The sequence below is a fragment of the Stegastes partitus genome, unplaced genomic scaffold (genome assembly GCF_000690725.1).
Source record: "Stegastes partitus isolate 25-593 unplaced genomic scaffold, Stegastes_partitus-1.0.2 Scaffold804, whole genome shotgun sequence".
In the NCBI taxonomy this organism is placed as follows: Eukaryota; Metazoa; Chordata; class Actinopteri; family Pomacentridae; genus Stegastes; species Stegastes partitus.
Window position 1 is genome coordinate 69027 of NW_007578535.1, and position 17041 is coordinate 86067.

General features: G+C 42.3%; 2 protein-coding genes across 2 annotated transcripts in view; one reads left to right on the forward strand and one right to left on the reverse strand.

Moving 5' to 3' along the window:
• atp6v1e1a (ATPase H+ transporting V1 subunit E1a) overlaps positions 1 to 3358 on the forward strand; it is an 8823-nt gene extending 5465 nt beyond the window's left edge. Inside the window, exons 4-9 of the mRNA XM_008292350.1 lie at positions 715 to 781; positions 1166 to 1255; positions 1341 to 1409; positions 1538 to 1632; positions 1752 to 1839; positions 2783 to 3358. Of these exons, the coding sequence (XP_008290572.1) occupies positions 715 to 781; positions 1166 to 1255; positions 1341 to 1409; positions 1538 to 1632; positions 1752 to 1839; positions 2783 to 2845 (472 nt within the window). The 3' untranslated portion in view covers positions 2846 to 3358. The remainder of the gene's footprint in view (positions 1 to 714; positions 782 to 1165; positions 1256 to 1340; positions 1410 to 1537; positions 1633 to 1751; positions 1840 to 2782) is intronic.
• A 1-nt stretch (position 3359) lies between these two features.
• slc25a18 (solute carrier family 25 member 18) lies at positions 3360 to 12382 on the reverse strand. The gene is made up of 10 exons (XM_008292351.1): positions 12269 to 12382; positions 10707 to 11098; positions 10331 to 10453; positions 9308 to 9363; positions 8990 to 9080; positions 7808 to 7923; positions 6789 to 6978; positions 5986 to 6158; positions 4890 to 4965; positions 3360 to 4785 (listed from the first exon to the last, which is right to left on the reverse strand). Exons 2-10 carry the CDS (start codon positions 10724 to 10726, stop codon positions 4644 to 4646), a joined length of 987 nt encoding a protein of 328 aa, XP_008290573.1. The 5' UTR covers positions 10727 to 11098; positions 12269 to 12382; the 3' UTR covers positions 3360 to 4643.
• Positions 12383 to 17041: the final 4659 nt, after the last annotated feature.

Consider the following 17041-nt stretch of genomic DNA (forward strand, 5'->3'; position numbering starts at 1 on the left):
CAACACACAGACATTTAGTTTAGTGAAATACTAGGTAAAGAAAAGCAGGAAATCCTCTTATTCAGAATCAGAACATTTGTCACAGTTTAAACCTGCTGAGCTGAATTTTTGCCTCCCCCTTCTGGCAGAGAGAGTAATTACACAAACGATGTCAACTCAAGCTTACAGCATAAATGTAAAAGCCCGCTCTCAATATCTCACAAATGTCAGCCTGCCAAAGTGCAGTAAGGTGACATTATTGTCTTGCCTCAGTCTTCTCTTTTCTCTCAGCTATCTTTGATGAGGAAAAGCCAAATCAGTCTGGGTTTGTCCTCCCCATCAATCACTTTCTGTTTCAGGCTGGAATCCTTCCGCTGAACATTGAGCTTCTTTGTTATCTGCAACATCAGAAACATTTCTTGGATGCTTCTCCGGTTTTTCCACCATCGTTCTTTATTGCTGTAGTCTGCTTCATCTCTGTCACGACAGCTGTTCCCTTCTTCAGCTCTGACAAACCGGTCACTGCTAGTTGGTGTAAAATATCTCCACAGACGTTTGCTGAACAACGACGGTCTGCTGCGAAATACGGAGAGAGATTTTCCCGGCATTAATCAGCATTGTGTAACCTAATTGGCTTGAATATAACAGATGTTCATTTATATGTAAAAGCCCCGCACTCTAGCTTTAACTATTTTTAGTTGTAAATTCTGAATTAAAACGCTCATCTCCTCACAGCCAGATGTCCAATCTGATGAACCAAGCGAGGCTGAAGGTGCTGAAGGCCCGAGACGACATGATCACGGTGAGAGATCGATGCTCGCGTTTGACACTAACTCACAGAAATGTCACGCGTTTAGATTCATTTTAATTTATGTTATTTGCAGCTGTGATTAGTTTGCATTGTTTAGGTTTGTGTGTCAACAGTGAGCATGTCTGCATATGTTTTGTTCCTTTACAGCCCTTAATTAAAAGTCCTACATCCACTACACCTTTATAATGGAATAAATGGATGTTCATTTGTGGTTCTCAAATCCCAGAATAATTAGATTGACCTGTCACCATGAACAAGTATTTACACAGAACTGATTCTAATTCTATTGTACCTGAACAGCACTTATTAGCAAAATGTGTGTGACTGAATTAATCTGCAACCTTTTTCTGTTTTCTTCCCGTCCTCTCGTCTCAGGATCTGCTAAACGAGGCCCGACAAAGACTTGCAGCGATTGCAAAGGACCCTGCGCAGTACTCCCAGCTGCTGGAAGGCCTGTTGATGCAGGTAAAGTCTTCAGCTGCTGAAAAAAAGCTTGATTTGCTTTGTTGTTTCTCTGTGTTTTCAGAGTTTTTACTGTTGGACTTTTCAGGGATTCTACCAGTTGCTGGAGCCCAAAGTCACCGTTCGCTGCCGACAGCAGGACGTAGAAATTGTTCAGGTGAAGTCGATTGGACTTGTCATTGTGTTGTCATTACTGAAAGCACAGACTGTTACAGGAGTCTCTGCGTCCTCTGTTGCATGCACGATAGCCGATACGGTGGTGTCCTCTGTTTTACGACCTGACAGGCTGCCGTTGATAAGAACATCCCTATCTACAGGGAGGCCGTGAAGAGTAACATCGCCGTGAGAATCGACCAGGAGCGTTTCCTTCCATCTGAAATGTACGTTGGCTCAATGTGCTTCAATGTCAGCTTTCATTTTAAATGTGTTGCATGAGGAGGTTAAAGGAAAAGAAACGCTTGAGCTGATTTTATAATCAGTGTTTCCTTTGTTTGAACAGCTGTGGAGGTGTTGAAGTGTACAATGATAATGGGAAGATCAAGGTGTCCAACACTTTGGAGAGCAGGCTAGAACTCATGGCACAACAGGTAGAGTGACTTTAATAATGCATTTAAAATCCAAACTGTTTACTTATGCTAAATTCTAAATTTATACTGTACATATAACTTATACTGTATATATAACTTATCTTATTTTATATTGAAATCTCTTCTATTTTATTTTTTGCTCTTTATTTTGTTCTTTATTCTATGTTGCACAGAAGGAGCTGCTCTTAATCTCATTGTACATGTGTATAGTGACAATAAAGGCATTCTATTCTATCTATTCTATTCTTATGACCACTGTAACGCACTAGATGCAGTTTGGGCTGTTTGCCTGTGGGTGGCAGCACAGCCCACCTGGTTCTCCAGTGAGTCTAAAATACCTAAAGGTTGGAGAAAGAGCGACTCCAGGCTGGACCGTCTTTCTGCTTTTACAACATCGATACCTTGAATAATCAGTTGAGGAACCATGTTAGTAAAGGAGAAACTGACTTGTGTACTAATTATAACAATTATTGTTCTGTTTTTGTAATTGTGGAACTTTATTCAATTAATTTTAGGCATTTTTCTTCAGTTTCCTACACAAAGGTGCTGATAAAAGCATTATCACTAAATAGGCATGCAGAAAATATGATCTTATTGTTTTAAAAAGCTTAATTTATGTGCATAAAGAAAACATTATGCTTTTGCAAACATACAACTTCCAGCAGCAGCCCTTGACCAGTGTTGTGTTTCCAGTGTCATGCGTGGATAAAACTTGGAGGTTCGGGTCAAAAGAGGACAGACTTAAAGAGTCTGAGCCATCCTCTGTTTTCTCACAAATGTTCAGCTCAAACTTTTGTACATAAGAAGCTTTGTGAAAGTAGAAGTAAGCTCCGGAAATGTGCAAAGAAGATGTAAACAGGTGAACTACCATGTGTGCAGCAGGCGATTTTTCCTTTTAGTTCCTTCTACGTACTCATTCGTATCCTGACTTTACCCCTCACAGATGATGCCTGAAATTAGAGTGAACCTGTTTGGCGCCAACCCCAACCGCAAGTTCACGGATTAACGGTGGATTTGAGGAGAGCGGTGAAGACTCAGGTGGAATATTTAAGGTGACCACAGCTTCTCCGTAGTGAGTCTGTAGAGCCACCGGTCAGCTGTCACGGTCAGAAAACCCTCAACAGGATGCAATGGATGTATTCTTCTTCTTTCTTTTTTTATACACTGATGGACGAAGTAATAATTCAACAATCACACTGTTAATTCTGTTTAAATGTGCTCTATCTGACCTCTCCTGGGATGTTCTAAAGGACTGCTTCATATTTTATCCTTCAGTTGTTTCAGGTAACCTCCTGATTTTTGCTACTTGATCACCAAGCTGCCTTTTGTTTAAATCACCAAAGATTCTTGCACATAGTTGGTCTACATTTTTGTAGACGATGAGGTTGACAACTTAACAAGCATAACGTTTGCATGCGTGTAAGTGTGTGTGTGTGTGTGTGTGTGTGCGTGTGTGTGTGGACGGAGATGCAATTAACATACAAAACCCCAAAGAAATAAAATTGCGTGACGCAGAGAACTCAGCATGGATGAGATATCTTTATTTACAGCTTGTAAACAAACAGTTTACTCCGGCTATGTTCACGCTACGATGAGGAAAATGTAGTAGCCTAAGTATGCTAACCACATCGACGTGTGTCCTGCATTAAAAATGTAAAAAAAAAAAAAAAAAGAGAGAGAGAAAAAAAGCTTTTTAGTGCTACCCAATGGGTATAAGTAATGGCAAACAGTTGGCAGAACAAGGTGCCATACTCCCTCCACGGGTCTAACAGTTATAATTGTCTTCGCTAAACTGGACTCGAGTACCAAAACAATACTTCAACGCCACCAATTCCACTGAATCCATTTAAGACTTACAGTTTTGATGCTTTAGAAACTATTAGCAATGATAATAAGGCTTTAATTGCATTTCCTTTAGTTATTGTGCGTACATCGTTTGAAGCAACACTTTTGTAACTGTAACTAAAACTGAGCGGTAAAACCAGCCGAGGTGCGTCGCAGGTTTCATGTAAAGAGAAGTGGAAGCCGAGTCTATGAGACAGTGATGCAGCGGTCTGACCTGTGTGGCCTCTAAGCAGGAAGTGAGCTGTATGTTAGGGTATATTGTATGCTAATGCAGGGATTAAAGCATTACCATCAGATTAACTAATGACCTCATAGACACTGAAAGGCAGCGCCTCCCAGTCCAGCGAAGGAGTCCGAGATTACAACTCTGACCTCCAGGACGGAGTGGGAGGAATGCATAACAGAGCAGGCAGAAGGACGTCGCACATTCACGTCCCAACGATTGGGTTCTGAAGTCAGTTCAGACTCTGACATCAAACATTACGCAATATTGGATTGAAAGGGGGATTTGTCACTTCCATAGGATGATGCACAGACCAAAGAAATGGTCAGATTGGTAGGCATTTTAGTTAGCAGCCTTAAAAAAAAGAAAAAAGAAAACATGCAACAGTTCTTTCTTAGTAACAACCAGACAGAATATTCTCTCTCAGGTGAAACAGAGGCATGCCCTCAGATTAGTCACACACATACACAGGACCTTGTTTATCCTACAGAACCCTGTTGACAGCATGTACAAACCTACAGAACCTTGATTAGTGTGAACCCGCTGGTCCACATATTAGTAAATAGAGCCTCTTCATAATGTAGACCACTGCTCTTCCTTTGGTTAGGGGATCGTTGCCGTATTTCCCTCCTCTCTCTCTGTTTTCTCTGCTCGCTCGGTTGTGTCATTCGTTCGCTGCAGATTAAAGCAGCATATTATCTGTACAGAAGCAACACAACCGCAACGCCGAGCACTGCTATCCCAACAACTCTAGCACCGTCTCCCCCACACCGAGAAAGTAGACGCCCTGCGCGATGCCAAAAAGAGGAGCGATGACTAAAGCGCGACACGTTGCACCCTTCAGGAATGCTGATGGGCCCTCTCTCGTCATGATGCGCCTGCAAAGTGCATGCAAGAAGGACGACAAAAGGAAGTGTTACGAGACCCTTCACACTCATTATTATCAAAGACATTCATGTTTTATTATAGGCTGTAGTCGTACCTCGTGCAGTCGATGATTCCTCTGTATGTGTCTTCTCCTTCACCTTTTTGCAAGGTCTGCAGACGGGTCTTTATGACTGTGTGGGGATGTGAAACAGGGATGCACTGTCATTACATAAACCTGATGCCAGAGCATCAGTTAAAGCAAACAGCAGCCGCTGTGTTCTGATGTGATGCTAACCTGCAGCGTGAAACTGCCCCGAGTAGAAAAAAAGAAAGTCAATATCTCAGAGTTAACTCAGCAGCATCGATGACTGTATCTGAAATCAGTTCCTGTTTTTGATTTTGATTGATTTACCATGTAGTGCACTGTATCTGCTGTCCACCAATTTACCTCAGTGTCTGAGTTGTGACATTTATGCACAGTGTGGTGCTTGCAATAGAAAAGCCAGAATAGAATTGAACAATAGAATGAAAAAAATAAATATACCATCCACAGCATGTGCACAGTGCAGCGCTCTGCATTTTATAAATACAAGGATGATCTGAAGCCATGTGGCGCTGTAGCTGTCCCTGATGATGCAAGTGTCAGAAATGTCACTTTACTGCTTTCTATGAAGTCAAATGTTGAGCGTCTGTTATATGGGGAGTAAATATATAAACTTTTCTTGTCTTAACTTTGGGTTGATATTGAATTAAGCCGTCTCACTGATATTCTGTGATTTTAAAGTGATGTGTTTTTAATGTTGTTTTGTGAATGGACCCCAGGAAGACCAGCAACCACCTCGTGGAAGCTAATGGGGATCCAAATAAAGAACAAACATGAAGTGAAAAGCAACCCTAAGTCGATGGTGATAAGGCACCAAGTTTAGCTCACACAACCATGTTGGGTGTAATAAATATAGCAAGGATGCCTTTTAATGCTTATGCATTTAAGTCTAATTTCTAAGAGCAGAATAATGTTTAAAAAAAAGGTTGCATAGTCCTGTTTAACAAAAAAAAACCTTGGAAGTAAGTGGAATTGGTCTGGATTGGAGTAAAACAGTGCAGCACCAAGCAGGTATCTGCAGCTGTGAATGGCGGCGACTTGAGGCTCCGTTCCCATCCCAGCTGTTCTACCTTCTCCCTCTCCCTGTCTCTCTTTCTCTGCCACTCACCATCCAGAGGGGTGACCGCCACAGCCGCCACTGAACCAGCGGAGCATCCTGCCAGGAAGGACTGCCAGAACGGCGCCTGGTCCTGCACGGCCGCCTGGCCACCTGCACTCTCCCGGCCCAGCGCGTTAAGGTTGGCAAACAGCGGGAAGTAGATCATGGAGAAGGGAACGTCCCTGGAAAATGAAATTATAGGTTTTACAGGTTAGGATTAGGGAAGGAAGTCAGATTCTTGAAATGTAAAAGGAAAAAAGTTAACGGGGAGGTGGTGGTGATGGTCGATACAGGGAGAGAACGAGGGTGTGAGACATGGACCCGTTCAACTCCGGCACAGCAGCCAGACATAGCTGCAGGAATCTATTGATCGGTGCTGATTAGTAGACGTGTCAGGAAATTCAACAGGGCAACATAAGTTATGCAATCTACAATCAGCTCATTACAGCGACGATGACAGAGTTGAGAGGAAGGAGAGGGAGCGCCCTGCTTGGCATTGTAGCTGATCAGCATGAGGGGAAAGTAGAAAAGTTCTAGTGTCAGACAATTAATTACAGTGCACACCAGGAAGAAAACTAATAGGAAGTATGTCTGACATTGTTCAAAGTAGTTCAAAGAGAATACTTGCAATATGTTTTAGTCGCACTGATGTCATGTGAACAGAAAGCCATTATGACTGTTATCTGAATCTGCCCTTTTCTTTTTTAGCTTTAGTTTTAAATAGTAAGAGAACCTGTACGCCTACAGATGAACAGTAGAGTCGAGTCAGGTTTAATGTACTATGAGTGAGTGGGGGAGAGATTCATGTTCACCTCATTAGGGTGGCTCCCGCCCCTCTGTAGAGTCCAGCCAGGCCCCGAGTCTTCAGCAGCTCCACCGTGATGCCCGTGGCCGAGGTCCGTGGCGGAGGGGTCGACCGGGCTTGCGGTGGGGGGGCCACCAGCGATGGAGCCGGACCTGGAGCAGCAGCTTGAGCTGGAGCCGGCACGGGCCTCTGTGCAGCTAAAGGATAAAGACAAGCACTGTCTCAGGTTAGAGGAAGGCTGATATAATCCTGCAACAGTCACTGAACAGCGGGCAGCTGCCGATCAGCCAATCACATCCCATTTATGATGCATTTCATGGATCACATCTAGGAACAGTGTGTGTACACTGGCCCTTATTTATGCAAAACATTATATGACAAAACCTATAACAGAGATGTTATAAGGGACAAACTCGCCACTCGTGACATGAAACTGCACCTGCGTAGTCGAAGAATAACCTGTTACACCTTTCTAAACCTTATCTAGAGGCAAAGTCACCTAACTTTGACTGGTCATGCAGTTTTTGCGTCTAGATGACAACTGAATTTTCACTTAATGCTCTCTCACTATTCATGTAGATACTGAACTGGTCTTCTTCACCTTAAATAACCGTCTGGGGGCGTTACCAAGATGGCTGCCGATTGGCAACACCTGCCCAGAAGGACACTGTTACACTAAGAGCTGCAGCAGAGGCAACTGGACTTTCTTTTCTGGTTCTTGAAAAAGTTTCACCTCTCATCCATGAGACCTTTTTAGTTTTGACTGATAAGGAGTCTGTCTGTTGGACAAGAGGTGAAATATTTATATGAACCAAAGAAAAGCTTAGTTACCTTCTACTGAGGCTCCTAGGATTACCAAGACCTGCATGACTGAGACAGACTTGGTCATACCGAATAAATCTTACTATCTGTACACGATAGAGCTTCCAGTTTGACTTGCTCGGTAGGTTATTGGGTTTCAGTGCAACACATCCTTCTAAACTTCTGTAAATATTCCCACAGCATTAAATCCAGTGAACAACTCACCCAGCCTTCCTGCATCTTGCAGCTGGATCTTGAGCATCTCCATGGGAGTCGTGACCACCACCTGACAGGTCCCTGCCCCACACCCGGCCAGCACCTCCCCCCACAGGGGCAAATGTCTGGTGACACAGAACAGTGTCAGAGGTAAGTACAATAAATGTATACGAACGTATAAAAGAAAATACACTGGCTTGACATAATTAATATTTTATATCTGGTGATTTTGTCGTTGCTCCTTCAGTTCATTGCAGATGGGAGGTTATCCAGATGTTGACAAAGCCTGGGAATATTATGGATCCACTACATGCTGTGATAGACTCAATATTCTAAGTTAAAACCTAAAGGCTGGTGTGCTTGGTTTCAAATGAAATGCTGTTTCTACAGTAGGGTGATATATTGAAGAGATAGGCAGTTTTAGCTGGGCCCATACTGCAGCTTCACAGTATTTAACCCTCTGAACCCCCAGTAGGTTTCTGCTCGTTTTGTGCTCCCGTCACATTTTTACTCACTGTGGACTAATTTTTTATCGCAATATAAAGTCCTGCACCTCTATGGAAACAGCACAACTGTGACTACACATAGAGGAAGCTTAAAGAAAGTCCTGTTATGATGCCATAAATAGTCAAAAAGGGAAAAAATCTAAGAAGCATGAATTCTGACATTTCTGAATTTCAAGGAAATTGAAAAACCTGGAATCAACAACATGTTTCCAAGTGTCCACAAACTACACACTATGGATATTTTACTGATTACATTTAAAAGGAAAATAATCTTTTCCCAATTGTCTCCTATCTGCTCTGGACAAACACAGTGTGGAGTTCAGCCCAGTTATGTCAAATATTTCGTAATTTCTTTTCATGTGACTGTTGAGTCACCATTGAGTCACTCGTGGCTTCATAGTGATGCCAAGAAGGGCAGCATGTTTTGTTTTGTTTACAGAATTTAGTGCAAATGGTTCATTAGTGCCAAAGTTCTACTGTTCAGGTTAGACATACAGAATAATATATTATGCTTAGATATAGTTCGTTTTCCAGGCAAGCCAGAAATGTGCAGTTCATCGACCATCAGAAAGTTGAACATTTTTACCATTTTTTTCTGTTTTAACATGCCTGTCAAAGCAGCTGCTGGGTTTTGGGTTTCAGAGCTTTCATATAAAATGTCAGTGAAGGATAAAGATTAAGTTACCCGTCCTTAGAGAGCTTCTGTCTGAAGATGTCATTGGCGGCCAGTTTGATAGCTTTTTCTGGTGTGACTAGCGTGAGGTTCACTGCTGCACCTGATGGAGACAACAAGCGGGCTAATGACGGTGACACACCATCGATTCCAATGAGGTACACAAATAGCACAAACCTAAACAGCAGCTTATAGCTCACCAACACCAACCGCCAGTAAATGCTCTTTATCATGATAAAAAGATTTAGAGCTCGCGGGAGAAACAACAGTTCAGGTGGCGAGATTACGGTGGTAGTGCTGTTTGTCACGGGGATTAGAAATGAAAAGTACCTCTGTAGCATCCGAAATAGCCCTCGGACTTGACAGTCTTTGCCAGACAGTCGAGCCTTTAGAGAAAATGAGAAAAATCAATGAAAGGAATGAACATTATCCACGTTAACAGCATCCATGTCTTTCACCAGTAAGTCAAACATTCAGGTCAAATTATTTGTAATGTTTTTCATCCCTAAGCGTCATTAACACAGTGACTTTTATCCAAATAATCCATGATGACCCTCCATCCTGTCTTCACTACAGACACCCGTGGTGTCAGTGTTTACAGTCATGTTGAAATTCTCTTTTTCTCTTTGCAAAGAGCAAAAACCAACAATAACGAACATTGTAAGTGGGCCCTTGAAGTTGTCCAAGCTATTTTTCCATCTCTGACTCATAGTGGAAAACCGCAGGCTGCTGAACCGGGGATGGCCACGCCCAATCAGCCGCCAATACTGATGCCCACCAGATGTGTGCTGTTAAAAACTCAGGGTCAGTGAGTCATTTAAGGACACAGAATCTACGTTTTTTTTAATTGCATCTCTTGCAAACTGCAGTAACAGAATATGAAGTAATATCTGCACAGTTGGTCTGCAAATAGAGCTGTTTTACTGTGAGAGTTCATCTAAATACACAAGTTTTGCACTGAACTTACATAAGTACGGATCCAAATATGGGAAGAGCATGTTTTGCTCCTTGTGCTCCACCCGTTTGAGATTCAGTGGGAAAAAATGCAAGACGTGGTAATCTAAATAATAACATCGTCTTGTGTGTAGCTCAAATCAGAGAGTGCTGTTAACCATTTCTCAACATTTTGACAACTTTGATGTTGTTTTTGTGTGTTTGCATGCAGAATCTTTATTTATCAGAGGATTTTTCTCAATAATAATAAATCAATCATCTCATTCAGTGGTGCCAAAGCTAAAAAAAAAAATTAAATAAAAAGAATGCATCTGCTGTAAAAGCTTTGTCTCGACATGTAACCCTGCTACAGATCAATCACAGTAACGTATTAACTTTGACCGGGGGAGTCCCACTCACATTCCTTTGTAGACTTGGATGCCCTGCTGGTTCTGTAGGCGGGTCTTGGCCAGGTCAATAGGAAATACACATGTCACACCAACCAGGCCTGCCACGCCCCCATTAATCAGCTTAGCAGGGAGACTGCGAAGGGATCAACAAAGACACGCACACATGCACACATGAACAGACCCATTTACACACAGCCACCAGGACAGGCCACGCAAGTGACACGTCCATTCATGGACAAAGACGCAAATAAAGTGGAGGTTTCCCGTCAACCAGCAGCCACACACACACACACACACACACACCAGGAGAATGAAGAACATTAACTCAGCTTCCATTTGGTGAAAACGTTTTAATTGAGCCAAACACACAAGATAAAGACACTCACCTAACTTTCTTCTCTCCCATCCTGCTTGTGTTTGGGCCTCACGCCCAGGCCCACTACTCCCTCTCCTCCTCCTCCTCTTCCTCTTCCTCCTCCTCCTCCTACGTCCACTCCTCCTCTTCCTCTTCCTCTTCTGTACCAGAATTCGGCACACGGCCCAAAGCTGTCACCACAGCTCAGCCCTCACCTGCCCACCCACGCTACAAATGCAGCTCACGGCTTCCTTTTAATGTGGTACCTCCTTATTCTTCTTCTTCTTCTTGTCCCCTGGTGCGGCCGGGGCGGACACCCTCTCTTCTGTTGTGGTCCAAACCACCACAGTTGGATCTGTGTCTTCTTGCCAGTCTTTCTGCTTTATTGTGCTTCACATCAAAACCCGATCTCTCTCCCACTGTCTGGACGCACAAAACACACGCAGTTAACGTGGATTAAATGCTTCTAAAGAGCGAGACAACTGTTTCTCTATTCTGTAGGACTTTTTTTTGTCCCAAAGCCCAGCTGAACAGACATTTACTGTGGTTTTATGTCATAGTAGGAGGGCACGGTTGCGACGAAGGATTGGCACACCTCACACTGAATGTCAGTTACCATGAAATCCAGACTTAGTCATTCATAAATGTGAATAGCAGCATATCCTGGGACTACCACACTGAGACAGAACATCTTGAGTCTCTCTAATCTGTCAGCTAAAAGGGATAAGAGTATTTGATCTAGCAAGGAGGGCAGAACTGAAAATGAGGGGCTTACCGGTATTCTTTTTAACACATTTGAAATCCAGCATTTACAAAGAGCTGAAAAGGAGATTTGAGGGGCTGGTTTAAAAGAAATCTCTGACAAGTTTTTAGTTTCACCTTCTTTTTTTTTTTTTATTTTCACAATAGTTTGCAGTCTAAGCTCAGAAGTGTATATTACAGATAATACACATGCTGTTGGAACCTTATCTGGGCTTCACAGCGGTTGCTTTCTTTTGCCGTTCTCACTTTGGTTCATTCTTTTTCTGCCTTTTCCCCTCCTGACTTCCCCCTTCCCTCAGCTCCCTAATTAATCTCTCTCTTAATCTCTCCACCTCCATTCCGTCTCTATTTTTACCACTGTAAACCTCCACTCTATCCTTGCCTGTCTTCTCCACTGAGAGTAACGGAAACGATCGTTTCTTCCCCCCTTTCCATCCTCTCCTCTTGGCTCGGACTTTGTATATTTTAAGGTAATTTCCCATCACCTCAGAAATGTCATCTCCAACTATTTTTTTTGTGTGTTTTTTTTTTGTCTGCTTCTGAACTCTATCTTTTCTATCGCTGGAGCCTAGTCACATTCTACACATGCCTTTCACTGAGCCTCTTTCTGTGAAACTTTCTTTCAGCTCCATTCACGCACAGTAGTGACCCTGCCAAAACACAGACAAGGGTACCTCACCCCAAGCGAACCTCCAGCTTCCCCCTAAAACTGCACTTAGAGGACTCCGCTCACACAGTTTCACACAGCACAAAACCCCCACGAGACAGCTTTCAAAAACTGGAATTTTTCTCCCATCCCAGAGATGTAGCAGTGGGGAACGAGGGTCTTACCTCTGCCGACGCATCCCACACCAGGATCAAGCTGTCCACTTTCCTTTCACTTCAACAATGCGTGCAGCAATGGTAGTCAAGCGAGAGCGATCTGAGAGAGCCAGCCGCCACTCAGGGGCCGTTGCACAAACACCAGCATTGTCCCGCTGCCTAAGTCCCTCCCTCTCGTGGTGACTCTCTGTGTGACACAGCCCCAGCAACACAGCTCTGCACTAACACAACTCGACATAAACTCATGCCTGTGGAGCTGTTGAGAGAACACACATAATAGACACAGCAGAGACAAATACTCACAATTAGAACTCAGTGTGTATTGCTTCTATGAATATATATATGTATATATAGATCATGAACAGCAACAAAAGAAAAGCCTGACCATCATTAATGAGCTTCTATTCAACGGTCCTGCCATTACATAATACCTCCAGACACACTGAATGCTGCAAATGTTCACAGACTTACAATTACTACTGATAGTAGCGTCCCATGTCGTTATTGCTGTTTGTGACTTTTTATTATTGAGAAATATAAAAAAAGATAACTAAAGGGGGAAAAGAAATTATGTAAGGACATGCATGTGACCAGCACAGCAACCACTCGATGCCCTTAAACTATTTTTTTCATGAGCATCGATGGATGTATTGATTCCTTTTTAATGGAAAAACAATTATTATCAATGACAGTTTTAGCGTCAGCACAGAAAAGTGTTCACTGGAGGCAATAGTGTATAGCTCGCTTTTAAAGCACTTGTGGTTACTGTCGAAAATAAAAAGAAAGATTTATTGTGGTGATATTGCAGAAACTGCTTGTGGCCTATACATCGATATGTAGGTGGAAGAGTGTCTGTTCCCAACCAGCTGGTTTAGGAGTGTTCCCACCTCTTCTGCAAAAGGATAAATTGTTAGAATAAACTCTGACTCTTTAAATGTATATCTAATGCATATATTTCTCTACAGCACATTCAAATATCCCAAATAAGGAAAATAATGTTTGCTAAAAGGTGGGTCCAGCGTAAAGTATAATAAAAGGCAGAATCCATAACCAGACCAGCTTGAGTCTCGTGTGTTTACTCGCTGTTTCTCGGTTAATGGCTGCGTCCGATGTTTTACAATGGACCTTTCTCACAGCAGACATTTTACCTGTCATGGTGGATAATGCACAGGTGTATTCACGTTGGCTACATTCCACTTAGGGGCGGTTCAGCCTTTGTGCTTTACGGTCAGCCATCATAGCTTACTGGGACACTTTATGGAGCTGGGCCATTGTTCATGACAGCTGGTCTTCCCCCACTGGGACAAGTAAACGTTTCTGCTGTGACAAAACAAAAAAAAAGTCTGTAGCATTGCAGCACACCTGTGGAATAAGCATCAGGAACCTGGTAATTCTGTTGAAGTAGTAAACTGATGCTTTACTGAAGTAAAACCAGCAAATTCACAGTGCAAATTATATTATTATACTGCAACTAGTATTTGAAAATATGCATGTATTAGGGGCTGCAAGGTGGCTCGGTGGTTAGCACCGTGGCCTCGCAGCAAGAAGGTCGCCGGTTGGCGTCCCGGTGAGGACATCCGGGATCTTCCTGCGTGGAGTCTCCATGTTCTCCCCGTGCAGCGTGGGTTCTCTCCAGGTTCTCCGGCTTCCTCCCACAGTCCAGAAACATGTTGAGGTTAATTGGTGATTGTAAATTGTCCGTAGGTGTGAATGTGAGTGTGCTTGGTTGTCTGTCTCTAAGTGTAGCCCTGTGATAGACTGGTTACCTGTCCAGGTGAACCTGCCTTCACCCTGAGTCAGCTGGGATAGACTCCAGCCCCCCACAACTCTAGTGAGGATTAAGGTGTAGAGATGATGGATGGATGGATGGATGGATGCATGTATTATCAGAAAAATGTACATATCTGTTCTATACAGTAGGTATATATTTAGGTCATTCACTGTCCCTCAGGTCGTGGCGTGTTGATACACAAGAATAAGGCTGGAATAGAGCCGTACAAACCCCTGCACATCTGAATAACTTTTGCATCAGAGAAAAATGCAAGAACTCCAGCACACTTCTTGACTTACTACAGAAATATTTATTTGTCTGCAACGTTTTGGTTTTGTCCACTGAAGGATGGACAGACCAAACCAATGAAGGTCAGACGAACAGAAGGGTTGCAGTCAAAGAAACATTTCATCAGTAAATGAGACAGTGTGTGAGACTTCTTTTTATTATGTTAGAGGTGAATTTGTTTCTTGCTTTTCTGACTGTCTTACATATTACTGCACAACATGAAACTTACCTGTACTATGTATTTTTAATTCTTAATTTCTTTTTTTTTTTTTTACAACTGAAGTATCTGCAGCATTTTAAATGTTGCAGCCAGTTAATGGGAGAGAACGTGATCAGACATATCGCATCCTGTTTTGTAAAGTGATAATATAGTTTGTGTGGAAAATGTTAAAGCCCTGCACATCCATAGTCCCCCCACGCAGATGTTTACGTACAATATTTTATCCTAAGATGCACGGGATGCATGAAAATACGTTGGTAGAAAGAATGAGAGCATGCAGATACTTACATTTCCCCACTGGTGTCCTTCTGTGGAAACTGAGCAATGAAGCAGAAATCTATGTGTGGATTTTCTACAGTATGTCTGGATTCCTCTCTTACAAATCAGATGTCCCGGAGCTTCAAACAGCGGTGTGACTGCGGTGAGGAGTGTCTGGGGACTGGGGTGGTTGCCTGCATTCTGAACACTATACGGTTATTTACAGTCAAAATGCGGGTTGCTCTCTTTGCCACTCCTGTTTACAGTGACGATTTAACTGGGAAGCTTATCTTTTGGATTTTGTAGTCCAACAGGTTCCATCACCAGGGTTCATGTTAAGATCAACATTTTTTTTTTGTCTTATCTTTTGGATTTTGTGGTCAAACAGGTTCCATCACCAGGGTTCATCTGATGATAAAAGGAAGAAGTTAACATTACCTAGAGTGGGGAATCCTGATGTCAGCCCCATAAATCACAAAATTTATCACTGATGATGGAACTCTGTTTTTCAGGTACATCATTAAGCCTCTCTAAGTCGATCAGTAGACCCCACTGAAGAGCCGCTGGAGTTATTTCCAGCAACTTCACATCAAACAAATGTGCCCGAGAGACGCAGAGAGTAAACTGCTGTTGCCCTGACACACCTTGGAGAGCTAAAAATGTGCAAGTTTCCACTCCAGCCAAGGACTACAACAGGTTATTTATAACATACGCATTCAATCCAATAGGAGGGACCGATGATAGTAAAATCTGTTGTAATCAAATCTAAGTCAGTTCATCCACTCTTAAGCCCTGGCAGCAACAAGGCCTGCTCCTGGTGATGCCGGCTGGTCACTTGGTCTGACTTTGATATACAGCACAAATATCTCAGAATGTCATATCTGTTGTGGTGTCCCTTCACTTTTTATGTGTTTTTTTCCTTGTATTTGTCACTCATCTGTATTATTCAGGTATAAATATGATCTTCATGGTCAAGAAAACAGCTTCTTTAAAAATGATTCATCTTGAATCTGTTGAAGTTTTAAACTTTTTTTTTTTGTAATCCAAACACACTATTACTTCCATTTCACTGATGCGTCATCGGAAATGTGTTGCTATGGAAACAGCTTTTTTTCACACAGTGAGAAGGAGCTTTGAGAGCTCAGACGGGTGGATTGACAAGGACAGCATGTAGATCAGATGGTATTCTTTAGTGCTGAAACAAGGACTTGATTGTCACCTATTCAATCAGAATCACCAACGATTTTGATAATCGCTTAAACGGCATGATTAATTGCAATTCATGATATGCTTTATTGGCAAGAATATTCAATATTGCCAAAGCTTCAAAAGCAAACAACAACAGCAAACCTGTTGTAAAGGGGAATAAAGAAAATCAATAAGATGACAAAAATGACAGTTTCTATTATCTGAAAAAGACATCTGAGGATACCATCATGGGAGCTGAAAAACACCGACTGACACATCTTCACTATTTGCTGAAATTTTATAGGCCAAACAACTAATCGATCAATCCAGTAATTAATCAGCATTGAGAGAAGTCATTGGTTGCAGCCCGAGTACTTGATAAAAAAAATGCTTTGTGGGTTTTTGATGAACGCTTTCCACTAAATTTTCTCACACATCCCCCTTCATGCTTCCAAAAACTAAAGAAATAAAAAAAGTTAAGAGTTTTTATTCCATGGGCCCATGACCTTTCCTCTAGTGCCACCCTCAGGGCAAACATTACACGTTTTACACAACCATTAGCTAATACTTATCAAATACAGTCTGATACTCCATGTTCTTTGATAAATAAAATAAAAGGAATAAAACAGAATATTGCTGAAAATATGTGTCACAAGCATCTCCCTCTGAGAAGAGCGGCCACTTGTCCCTCGCTGTGACTGAACACCGGCAGTCTGAGAGCATGCACTTCTCTAATGCAGCGATAGGGGGAGCCCCTGTGTTGTAGATTCAAACTTCCTTTGCAGCGTTGTTTACAAACTGTAGTGCACCTGGTGAGCTACTGTACGTGATAGTGATACACTTAACGACACTTTCGGATTCCTTGAAACCTAATAATGGGGATAAATAATAGTGTTGAATTTTTACATACTACCCTTTTATTCATTTACAGTAGCTGGCAATAGCATGAATGAAGAATTTAAAATATGTCAATTAATAAGACTTAAAGCCTTGTCGATGCACACGCAAAACGCATACTAGATTAACTTTTAAAAAAGTTACCTGTGTCTCACCTGGT